A 13,089-nucleotide genomic window follows, 5' to 3' on the forward strand; every position below is an offset into this window, starting at 1 on the left:
ACAAAAGACTGCATAATGCAAGGTTTCATTTGCATGCCACTCTGGAAAAATAATCATTATAGGGAAGGAGAGCCAATCAATGCTTGCCAGTCAATGCTTGCCCTCTGTTGGGTGATAATAGAGTGGTTGACCACAAATGGGCAGCATAAAGAAATTTGGGGAAGTGATAAAATTGTTCTGTATCTTTGTTTCAGTGGTGGTAACACAATGCATTTGTCAAAACTTGTAAAACGATATACCAAAGTGAGTAAATTTTATTATACATAAATGTTTGAAAATTTATTATATACAATTTTAAAGTATAAAATTTTATGTTTTATCAAGCTAAAATAAATTATTGCTCTCATCGAAACCATTATGCAGTTTCATTTCACAACCCATTGTATTTGTACTGTTCGATACAGCAGCTACTAGTTACATATGACTACTTAAATTTACATTTAAATCAATTAAAATTAAGTACATTTAAAATTCAGTTCCTCAGCTTGCACTAGCAAAATTTCAAGCAATTAATAACCATGTACGGCTACTAGTTACTAAACAGCAGAGAAATAGAAAATATCCACTTCTGTGGGGATTTCTATTGGATAGTGCTGTATTTGATACTCTTCTCTAACTTGATTGCATTTACATGGAAATAGTAGATGCCATTAAGCACTAACCCTAGCCCCACAAAAGGCCTGGATAATCCGCCATCGGATCTGCTTGGTCCTAACACTGTACACAATGGGATTGAGCACAGGAGGGAGAAGCAGGTAGATATTGGCCATGAACGTGTGTATTAGTGGTGACAAATGCTTTCCATAGCGATGAATTAGGGTCATACCAATGAGAGGCACATAGAAAAGCAGCACTGCACAGATATGAGAGAGACAGGTGTTGAGAGCCTTGAGCCTCTCTTCCTGGGAAGCAATGCTCAATACTGCCTGGAGGATTAGAATGTAAGAGGCCAAAAGTATCAAGGCATCTAGTACAATGATGAAGATCACAGCCAGCAGGCCATAGATGCTATTGACACTGGTGTCAGCACAGGCAAGCCTCATGGCATCCTGATGGAGGCAGTACGCATGGGAGAGGACATTGGAGTGACAGAAAGGTAACCTTTTGATGAGAAAAGGCACAGGAAGCACAGCCCCCACACTCCGTAGCAGGATGGCTGCTGCAGTCTTGCTGATGACACTGTGAGTGAGAATTGTAGCATAGTGCAAAGGAAAGCGGATGGCCACAAAGCGATCAAAGGCCATGGCCACCAGAACACCTGATTCCACTCCTCCAAATGTGTGGATGAAGAACATCTGGATAAGGCAGCCATTAAAAGTTATTGAACGCCAGTTGAACCAGTGAACACTGACAATTGTAGGCATGGAAGACAGTGAAAGGCTGAGGTCAGTGGCAGCTAACATGGCTAGAAAATAATACATGGGCTCATGGAGACTTTGCTCAACTTTGATGACAACAAGGATGGTGACATTTCCCAAGATCGTGGTGCTGTAAAGAAGACAGAGGGGCAAGGCCATCCATAAGTCTTTCTCTGGCATTCCTGGAATCCCAGTCAGGGTGAAGAAGCTCTGGTGGTTCTCAGTAGTTTGGTTGAGTGGTGACATAGTGGAATAGAGGTTTGACTAGGAAAAAAAGAGAAGAGCTCATTAAGTCAAACAGACTTCAACTGGAATCAGTAACAATAAGTATTGAGATGGTAGCTGTAAGAGGAAGTAAGTTAAGTATTATTCTTGCACATCCATGTTCCATTTGATACAGAAACCAATAGCCCCTGCTTCATGAAGCAAGAATGCTGCTACTAACCATAAAATTTTAAAATATCTAGGAGAAAGAGAAACAAAAAACCTCCAGTTAACATCTGCACCTAGTAGGGACATACGCAATTCAGAAATATCAAGAAGTTACCTGTCTTGCAGACTGCAATACTAGGGAAGAATTTGGCATTGTGTATTTGCATGTATAATAAACACTAACACCAATAACCATGAAGAATATAACCACAGTCCTAATATAAGGGCTGTTCATAAACACAGATGTGCAGATATAAACGTGCAGATGTATGTGTGTGCATCTTGGTTGTGATCTTAAATTGTTTTGATTTTCATATGATCATTTCCCTCTTTGGTATTCAATTTATCAATCACTTCCCTCTTTGGCACTCGTGTGATGTAGGATGGAGGAGGAAAGACACACTTTAAGTAATTTAAAGTTCTGACCTTCTGTATTCCTAAGAGTCTGTGAGTACTAAAGGGATCTGAGCTTCCAGCAAGTGAGGGAGGAAGAAGTCACCTTGGCTCCCAAGGAATTTTAAAAAGACCTACTGTGGTAGGAAGAATAATACCCTTAAAGATGTCCTCATCTGAATCTTTGAAAACTATCAACATGCTACTTTGCATGTCAAAAGGGAATTTTCATATGTAGTTAAAATTAAGAACCTTGAGATGTAGAGTTTATCCTGCATTGTCCAGGTAGGCCAGATCAAATCACAGGAGTACTTAGAAATGAATAACATTTGTCAACTGCAGAGAACCAGAAAGATGGCAGCATGAGCAGGACTGGACATGAATTATTGACATTCAAGATGAAGGAAGGGAACCAGGAGACAAGGAATATTAGTGGCCTTTAGAAGATGGAAAAGGTAAGTGAACAGAATTTTCCCCTAAGTCTCCAGAAAATATTGCAGAAAAGAATGCCTTAAATCTTGGTTTTAGCCCAGTGAGACCCATTTTGGACTTCTGATCTAAAGAACTATTAAAATAAATATGTTTTAAGCCACTAACTTCTTATGGCAGCAATAGAAAACAGATACCCAGGAGCCACAGAAGAGTTGCTTTAGTCCCTTTCCAGAAATATCCAGTGTCTTCCCATTGTCATTCTCATTTTTTCAGGCCTTTTTCTTCAGTGTGTTCTTCCATGCAATTAGATTTCTCTGTCCTAAGGTGCATCTAGAAAGGAATTTTGAGATTTACTTTTCTCTTCATTAGGGAGCAGAATGATCTCCAGTACTTCCAAAGAGTTTTACAACTAATATATGGCTCAGCCAGATTAAATCCATCCATGGAGAATCTCCCAAAAGACAGGTTCAATCATTGTTCAGGTTACTGAAGTCAGTGCCCTGGGTGTTAAAACTTATCTTGACTTTTTTTCCTGTTTCTCCATAGAGAAGACCCATTCTTTTCCTTCCACGCTCCTATGTGGCTGTTCTAATAAATGTCATCTTGAGTTAGCAGCAACTACATTTCTCACTGTAACTCCAAGTAAGGCCTAGTTAAATCTATGGGGAATCACAGACATTAATGTCTACTACTTGCAGTGAAAAAGATCAAGATTAAAATCTTGGTGCCACACAATCAGTTCTCTTCCATTTCAATTTTTTGGTGTCATCTTAAGAACATATATCCAAATGTGCAGCTGAGCTAATCACCTTTTCAGGCCAGTCTAGCCACAGCTGACAGAAGGTTCAGGACTAAAAGAAAGTAGTGCTATAGTGGCTCTGAACTTTGTATTTATCATAACCCTTCTGAGAATCTCAGAAAGGGTCTCCCAGTTAAGAATGCACACACACACACACACACACACACACACACACACACCCCAACACACCACACACACATATACAAGCGAAGTTCTCCATAAAAATTAAGTGAATACAGATATTTTTGAAAACCATCTATGGACCCAGGTTAAGAACTCTTTCTTTAAGAAATTCTTTTAAATAAATGAAATAGGAGCCTTGGTCATAGAAAGGAGCAAAGACACTAGACAAAATCTAGAGCTACACACAAAAGACAGAGAGCTCTGGATACTTGGGAATGAACAAGACAGAAAAAAAGTCACTCCAAATTTCTCAGTCAGTAGTTTAGTGCAGTACTGTCCAATATGGTAGCCCCCAGACATATGCATTTATTTAAATTTAAATTTATTAAATTAAATTACAATTTCACCTTACTTGTACTAGTCATATTTTAAATGGTCAATAGCCACACGTGACTAGTGCTACTGAACTGGATAAAATTGTTGTAGAATAGTTTCATCACTGCAGAAAATTTTATTTGAAACTTCAACAATTGGAGCTGCAGACTGCAGACTTAAAGGATACCAACATCCTCATTGACTCTTGAAAAATAATGGGTCTGATTGGATTGAGGGTCTTTCACTTACATAATAAGTGTCTCTCTTTACCTATATCTCTGTTTCTCTTTACCTATATCTCTCTGTCTTTGACTCTGTTTAAGAAATTTGAAAAGAAAAATCGCTTTAAAAATAAAGGCTCTGGGGTTTGAATCTTAGCTCTATGACCTTGAACAAGTTACTTAATAATCACTGTGCTTAATTCCTCACTTTTTTAAAGTAAAAACAAAAATAATAGTACTTACCATAGGGTTGTTAAGAGTATGCATTTGGAATATCGATAGAGCACTTAGATAAGCACCAGGCAAATAATAAAGACTCAATAAAATTCAGATATAATAAATGCCCATGTATTATCTAAAAACTCGGTAATGTTTGCTTGACTATAAAAATTATCTCTCAAAAGATTTGTCATGAAATCTATTTATGTAATTCTAAAGTTATGCACCTATTTTTGTATATACTATTTATATATTTTGATCAAATTCTGTATTACCTAAATCTTTCTATCCCTCAGGCAGTTTATTCCAACATTTAATACCAATGGCTTGCAGGCAGTGGCTGTAGCAGGGTTCAAGACAGTGGATTCGGTGGATCTGTCTCAATGACTTTGCATTTTATCATTAATGCTCACTGTAAAGGATTTAGTGAAAGCAAGTCTCAGATAAACCAAAGATGAAAAGACGATATGCTAGTAGAATTCACATGTAGTAAAAATCAGTAAGCAAAAGTAAAGAATAAGAAAATTGATTATGAGGGATGAGCAGCCTCAAAAGAAAACACTACACTGGCAATCTAAGCACCTTAATCCAAGAGACCAGCACAGACCTTCCAGAATTTGGGACAAGGATAGTAAACAAGGCCCCTGATTCCTTAAGATCTCATGAACCAAGGAAAAGTTGATCATGTTTAATTAATTTTTTGATTAATGACTTCAAATTTGTTGAGTTTCTAAGTGCCAGGTGTGTCATGAGTAATCAGAGGACAAAAAGAAGCATTTTTATTTTTCCTTCCAAGACCCTTTAGCAAAGACCACATGGAAAGCAAGATGAGACACATGAGTGTACCGTATAGCTGGGGTTGAATGAAGGCATGCTTTACAGGTGGGTCCATATGTCCAGCTTGTCTCATCAACTGGCTAGCTTAATTCTGTCTCTCTAAATAATAGTGGTAGACCATGGTGAGAGTTGAGCCTAAACTTTCCTCACAGCAATAGTACAGGAGCTTCTGTAGCTTCAGAAGTATATGCAGGGGTCAAGGTGGAGAAGGAGTGGGCATTGAGAGTCCTTCCCCTCTATGTAGTACTGAACTTCACTTCCATACTCTTCCACCCAGGCAGGAAGATGGAAAGGCTGCTCTCTGAGGAACAGGCATGAGCATACTATACTCTTAAAGAATCTGAGCTGCTGAGTAAAAGCTGGCCCTTTGGACTTGCTTCTTGTGGGACCCATAGACTAGTCTCACCAGGATAAGAAACTATCTGCTAGTGACCTTGAGCTGGGACTCAGAAGAAGGGGCTCAGGGGTGAGTGGGAGAGGGGGACAATGATCTATATGGTTCTTGTTTTACTGACTAGTTTTTGGTAGAATCACATACTCCCCTCGCCCCTTAATTCCCACATCTACAGTTAGAAGTGTTAGTTCTATTTTAATGAAAAGGAGAAGGAAATGAAAGTAATGCTTGCTGAGCATTGTGATCATTCTAGCCTCTTTATTAGTATTTAAAAAACACAAGCAATGTAAAAACCACAAGCAATATCCTTTCGTGTTATCCTAGATAGACAATAAAAGGAATAATGGGCAGACATTTTAAAAATATTTTAGTCCTTTAATAATAAACAATCTAATATTTATTGAGTGCTTGTTCATGTTCCAGGCTCTGTTCTTAGCCATTTACATGTCCTATCCCATTTAAAGATACAAAAACCTTAGTGGAAAAGCACTATTATTACTGCTATTGCATGCACTAGAAAAACAAGGGTCAGAGAAGTTGATTAACTTGTACCAGATCCCAAAACTAAAGCTTAAATATAGATTCTCTGATCATTGTGCTTTGAAGTTCTGTTTGGTTCTAAAGGAGAAGATCAACATTTAGTCACAGGGCAATTTCTGCCATTAAATTCAAATCGCAGATAAAAGAGTGAACTGGGCTCAACACGTAATCTCCTTCACCTCTACCACTCATTGCTGACCTTTACATTTTTCTATGAACTGTCCATACTGCAGTCTCTGCCGTTCTGTGACAAGATCCTCAAAGAAAGCATTTCTCAGGCCTCAGATTTTTCCCCAACTCACCCAAAGCATGGTCTAGGAGACAAGAGTCTTTTCTGATGCGTCAACCACAGCAGCACGGAGATTTAAAACCAACAGCACCCTTGCCCAGAATTTCCCCTGGAGTGATTCTATGGAGACATGAGCATGTGACTTCCTGGAGATGCCCCAAGGACCAAAGGCTACGCAGACCCAGGCTTCTGAGCATGCTACTTTGACTTATTCCCAGAGGGCCTGGTTTTGCCTAATATAGATCTGTGGTAGCAACCCATCCAAATGCAGAATTATTCTCAGTCCTATATGAATGTGCATCACTAACTATATTGAAATACAATTAAACCCTAGTGCTTAATTTTAATAATTCTCTGTCTAAAAAGAAAAAGCTGAAAGAAAAATTTACCCTTGTTTCACACGCCGTTGTGTTATTGTCCCATTCTCTTTTTTTTTCTACAATCCCTGTCGATACTTCCCATTCTCTCCTCAATTCACTTCAGTGAATGTTCTTTTTCACACCACTGAAACAGTATGTGCAGATGTCACCAATAATCTGCTTATTGCTAAACTTAGCAAAAATTTGTCGTCTTACTCTCCTGTTTGTTCTTCAGGATTCAGAATATTGCTGCAATGTTGAATTATTTTCCTTTGTTGGTTTCTCTGAAATCATGTTTGCTTGATGTTTCCTCCTACTTTAATTTATACTCTTTATTATTCTTTGATTATATGTCTTCTTCTTAGAGCACTAAATGTCAGTGTATCTTTTATTTGATCTTTTTTCCTCTACTTTAACTCCACTCTCTCACTTACCCATATCATCGAATACCACTGCTTTAAATATCATCTACATACTGATTAACTACAAGTGTATATCTTCAGGCTACAATACTGCCTGGATCTCCAGATCAGCTTCCTACTTGATAACTCCACTGTAATACAAATAGGAAACTGAAATTTAACATGGCAAATACAGTATAATGAAAACAAAAATAAAACGTTTTCTTTTCATCTGCTTAAGGTTAATTTCAGTAAATCACTAACCACACCACAATTCACCCAGTTACCCAAACTAAAATTCAGGTCTTTTCTCCCTCTATTCTTCATATCTAATCCATCACCATGGTACTATTCAGTGATTCAGTGTGCCATTTTGATTTTTCTATTAACACATTATTAGCTATATTTTCAGTTATTTTTCTTAGTAATTATTCTAAGAATTATAAAATCCATCTTCACCTTATCACTCTCTACTTCACATTAATATTGTCTTAATCACAGTAAAATATTTCAACTTTTCCACACTGTAGCCCCATTTTCTTTTATCTTTTATGAAATTATTTTAATACATATTCTATCCACATGATATAGACCATATAATTGTCATTATTTATTTAAACAACTTATTTTAAAAACCTATTTTAAAGATAATACATTATTTACATAAGCAGTCTTTTCTATTACTCAATATCTATCATTTTCAGTGTTCTTTATTTTTTTTTATTATCATACTTTAAGTTCCAGGGTACAAGTGCACAACGAGCAGGTTTGTTACATATGTATCCATGTGCCATGTTGGTGTGCTGCACCCATTGACTCGTCATTTACATTAGGTATATCTCCTAATGCTGTCCCTCCCCCATCCCCCCACCCCACAACAGGCCCCGATGTGTGATGTTCCCCAACCTGTGTCCAAGTGTTCTCATTGTTCAGTTCCCACCTATGAGTGAGAACATGCGGTGTTTGGTTTTCTGTCCTTGTGATAGTTTGCTCACAATGATGGTTTCCAGCTTCATCCATGTCCCTACAAAGGACATGAACTCATCGTTTTTTATGGCTGCATAGTATTCCATGGTGTATATGTGCCACATTTTCTTAATCTAGTCTATCATTGTTGGACATTTGGGTTGGTTCCAAGTCTTTGCTATTGTGAATAGTGCCGCAATAAACATACGTGTGCATGTGTCTTTATAGCAGCATGATTTATAATCCCTTGGGTATATACCCAGTAATAGGATGGCTGGGTCAAATGGTATTTCTAGTTCTAGATCCCTGAGGAATCGCCACACTGTCTTCCACAGTGGTTGAACTAGTTTACGTCCCACCAACAGTGTAAAAGTGTTCCTGTTTCTCCACATCCTCTCCAGCGCCTGTTGTTTCCTGACTTTTTAATGATGGCCATTCTAACTGGTGTGAGATGGCATCTCACTGTGGTTTTGATTTGCATTTCTCTGATGGCCAGTGATGATGAGCATTTTTCCATGTGTCTGTTGGCTGCATAAACGTCTTCTTTTGAGAAGTGTCTGTTCATATCTTTTTCCCACTTTTTGATGGGGTTGTTTGATTTTTTCCTGTAAATTTGTTTAAGTTCTTTGTAGATTCTGGATATTAGCCCTTTGTCAGATGGGTAGATTGTAAAAATTTTCTCCCATTCTGTAGGTTGCCTGTTCACTCTGATGGTAGTTTCTTTTGCTGTGCAGAAGCTCTTTCATTTAATTAGGTCCCATTTGTCAATTTTGGCTTTTGTTGCCATTGCTTTTGGTGTTTTAGACATGAAGTCCTTGCCCATGCCTATATCCTGAATGGTATTGCCCAGGTTTTCTTCTAGGATTTTTATGGTTTTAGGTCTAACATTTAAGTCTTTAATCCATCTTGAATTAATTTTTGTATAAGGTGTAAGGAGGGGACCCAGTTTCAGCTTTCTACATATGGCTAGCCAGTTTTCCCAGCACCATTTATTAAATAAGGAATCCTTTTCCCATTTCTTGTTTTTGTCAGGTTTGTCAAAGATCAGATGGTTGTAGATGTGTGGTATTATTTCTGAGGGCTCTGTTCTGTTCCATTGGTCTAGATCTCTGTTTTGGTACCAGCACCATGCTCTTTTGGTTACTGTAGCCTTGTAGTATAGTTTGAAGTCAGGTAGCGTGATGCCTCCAGCTTTGTTCTTTTGGCTTAGGATTATCTTGGCAATGTGGGCTCTTTTTTGGTTCCATATGAACTTGAAAGTAGTTTTTTCCAATTCTGTGAAGAAAGTCATTGGTAGCTTGATGGGGATGCCATTGAATCTATAAATTACCTTGGGCAATATGGCCATTTTCATGATATTGATTCTTCCCATCCATGAGCATGGAATGTTCTTCCATTTGTTTGTATCCTCTTTTATTTCATTGAGCAGTGGTTTGTAGTTCTCTTGAAGAGGTCTTTCACATCACTTGTAAGTTGGATTCCTAGGTATTTTATTCTCTTTGAAGCAATTGTGAATGGGAGTTCACTCATGATTTGGCTCTCTGTTTGTCTGTTATTGGTGTATAGGAATGCTTGTGATTTTTGCACATTGATTTTGTATCCTGAGACTTTGCTAGAGTTGCTTATCAGCTTAAGGAGATTTTGAGCTGAGACAATGAGGTTTTCTAGATATACAATCATGTCATCTGCAAACAGGGACAATTTGACTTCCACTTTTCCTAACTGAATACCCTCCAGCACACCTGAGTGTGTGTTGTTCCCCCATGTGTCCATGTGTTCTCATCATTCAGCTCCCACTTATAGGTAAGAACAAGTGGAATTTTTTTTTTCTGTTTCTGGGATAGTTTGCTGAGGATAATGTCCTCCAGCTCCATCCTTTTTATGGCTCCTTTTTATGGCTCCATAGTATTACATGGTATATCTATATCACATTTTCTTTATCCAGTCTATCAGTAATAGGTATTTAGGTTGACTTCATGTCTTTGCTATTGTGACTAGTGCTGCAATTAACACACACATGCATGTGCCTTTACAATAGAACAATTTTTATTCTTTTAGGTATATACCCAGTAATGGGATTTCTCAGTCAAATGGTATTTCTGCCTCTAGGTCTTTGAGGAAATGCTATAACTTCTTCCACAATGGTTGAACTAATTTATACTCCTACCAAGAGTGTAAAAGTGTTCCTTTTTCTTCACAACCTCGCCAGCATCTGTTGTTTTTTGACTTTTTAGTAATAGCCATTCTGACTAGTGTAAGACAGCATCTCAGCCGCACATGGTGGCTCACACCTGTAATCCCAGCACTTTGGGAGGTCAAGGTGGGCAGATCATGAGGTCAGGAGTTCGAGACCAGCTTGGCCAACATGGTGAAACACGATCTCTACTAAAAATACAAAAATTAGCCAGGCGTGACGGTGCATGCCTGTAATCCCAACTACTCAGGAGGCTGAGGAACGAGAATTGCTTGAACCCCAGAGGCAGAGGTTGCAGTGAGCCCAGATTGCATCACTGCACTCCAGCCTGGGCAGCAGAGCGAGACTCCATTAAAAAAAAAAAGGACAGCATCTCATTGTGGTTTTGTAGTTCCCTAATGATCAGTGATGTTGAGCTTTTTGTCATATATTTGTTGGTCACATGTACATCTTCTTTTGAGACATGTCTGTTCATGTCTTTTGCCCACTTTTTAATGGGGTTGTTTTTTTCTTGTAAATTTGTTTAAGTTCCTTCTAGATACTGGATATTAGACATTTGTCAGATGGATAGATTGTAAAAGTTTTCTCCTTTTCTGTATGTTGTCTATTTTCTCTGTTGATAGTTTCTTTTGCTGTGAAGAAGCTCTTTAGTTTAATTATTTCCCATTGGTCAACTTTTGGTTTTGTTGCAATTGTTTTTGTCATCTTTGTCATGAAATCATTCCTCGTGCCTATGTCCTGAATGGTATTGCCTAGGTTTTCTTCTGGTATTTTTAAATTTGGGGCTTTACATTTAAGTCTTTAGTCCATCTTGAGTTGATTTTTGTGTATGGTGTAAGGAAGGGGTCCAGTTTCAGTTTTCTGCCTATGGCCTGCCAGTTCCCCCAGCACCATTTATTAAATAGGGAATCATTTCCCCATTGCTTATTTTTGTCAGGTTTGTCAAAGATCAGATGGTTGTAGGTATGTATCTTCTTTCTGGGTTTTCTGTTCTTTCCTATTGGTCTATATGTCTGTTCTTGTACCTGTACCATGCTGTTTTGGTTACTGTAGCCTTGTAATATAGTTTGAAGTCAGGTGGCATAATGCCTCCAATTTTGCTCTTTTTGCTTAGGATTGCCTTGGCTATTCAGGCTCTTTTTTGGTTCCATATGAATTTTAAAATAGTTTTTATAATTCTGTGAAGAATGCCAATAGTAGTTTAATAAGAATGGCATTGAATCTATACATTGCTTTGGGCAGTATGACCATTTTCATGATATTGATTCTTCCTATCCATGAGCATGAAATGTTTTCTCATTTGCTTATGTTTTCTTGTTTCCTTAAAAGTCTCATAGGTTTTTGTTATAAACCAGGTATCATGGATATAATAGAAACCTTAGATTCTTAATTGCTTTTAAGAGATTTGTTGTGTTTTTTAATTTTCTTTTATTTTTAGTAACTTGTATGAATTTAAACTGAAATTTATATTCTCAAAATAAATCTCTTGCACTAAGTGTTGCCACTGATCATTTCAGGTCACTTATATTTCACATTCTTACACTAAGTGTAACCACTGATTACTTTCAGATCATTTTATTTGTATTCCACTTTTTTAGCCTGGCTTGCTAGGAATCACCCATGAGTATACACATCTTGGTGGTATGCCAATATTGAGGCAGAAATAGCTGTTATTTCTGTTATTAATAGCTTGAGTCAGAAACATTTTCACTGATTGATTTGAGTGGTGTGTGTAGCATACATTTAATATTCAACCAGTTATCAAGTCTCTCTTTGCTTTCTCATGCCAGAAAGCTCTCTTGAGTTTCTCTCACATGTTTCAATAATTTCTCATAAAGCCATAGATGTATGGAGAACCCTTCCATAACAATAATTTCTAGGTTCTCCCTGTAAAATGTCCTGATGACTCCTGCTTGCAAACTCAGGCTACTAAACTGTGGATGGCGCTTCTTTATTTCCTACTGAGTTTTCCAGTCTTAGTTGACCAAGCTTTGCTTTTTTCTTTCCACCTGAAGTTGAGTCTGCACTGTCTGGCAGCACAACTGCTGGTTTGTCAACAAATCCCAGCCTGATAAAACTACTGGTACTACAGCTACTACTCCTACTCCTGCTACTTCTCTGCGAAGAAGAAGAAAAAGAAGAAGGAGGAAGAGGAGGAGGAGGAAGAAGAATAATTTGGCAATGGTGGGAGAGTGGTATTTTTGCCTAAAGTTGTAAAGGTTTTCAAGAATGAATGTTTCTCAACATGTTGCCTGCTTTAGTTTTCACAGTGTTAATTTTTTAAATAGTTTTTTTGGTTCATATCTTCCCTCTTTTTGAGCAAAGAGGATTCATTGATTCTACTTCAGAGGAAATTTCTCTTCCTTTTGCATTAAATTTAAGCAAAGAAATTAGACAAAAACTGGCAGTACACCTTTTTTCCTAATGTAAAAGAAAACCATATCTCTGATGCTAGTAGAAATAATCAAGCAGAGGAAAAAATTAAGTGTGATAATCTGGAAGCAATTAAAGAATATGTGAGGCCTTTGGCAATTAATTTATAATTTTATTAATAAAGAAAATTAAAATGAGAATAGTCAGAATGGTTATATGACTTCCACTAGGCCTATTTGATTGTATAAATGCTGATGGGAAGGAGGGGGAATAGCTGGACTTCACCAGTAGAACTCATTTAATAATAGCTAACAAGGAATGCTGAATGAATGAGTGGTTAAATAACTTTCCCTAAGTCCAAAAAGCTGAAAAAGTTAAAACTGT

At 37.6% G+C, this 13,089-nt stretch overlaps 1 protein-coding gene across 2 annotated transcripts in view; it reads right to left on the reverse strand.

The window, feature by feature from the left end:
- Positions 1-6: 6 nt before the first annotated feature.
- The window catches only part of LOC129484541 (olfactory receptor 51H1-like), a 38,736-nt gene continuing 25,653 nt past the window's right edge, over positions 7-13,089 (reverse strand). Inside the window, exons 1-2 of one of the 2 annotated variants that reach the window (XM_055282719.2) lie at positions 2,810-2,935; positions 7-1,622 (exon numbers count right to left, since the gene is read on the reverse strand). In XM_055282719.2, the coding sequence (XP_055138694.1) occupies positions 651-1,604 (954 nt within the window). In that variant the 5' untranslated portion in view covers positions 1,605-1,622; positions 2,810-2,935 and the 3' untranslated portion in view covers positions 7-650. Of the gene's footprint in view, positions 1,623-2,809; positions 2,936-13,089 lie in introns of those variants that run through there. The other variant, XM_063641788.1, reaches the window with a different exon arrangement.

The sequence above is a fragment of the Symphalangus syndactylus genome, chromosome 6, assembly GCF_028878055.3.
Source record: "Symphalangus syndactylus isolate Jambi chromosome 6, NHGRI_mSymSyn1-v2.1_pri, whole genome shotgun sequence".
In the NCBI taxonomy this organism is placed as follows: domain Eukaryota; kingdom Metazoa; phylum Chordata; class Mammalia; order Primates; family Hylobatidae; genus Symphalangus; species Symphalangus syndactylus.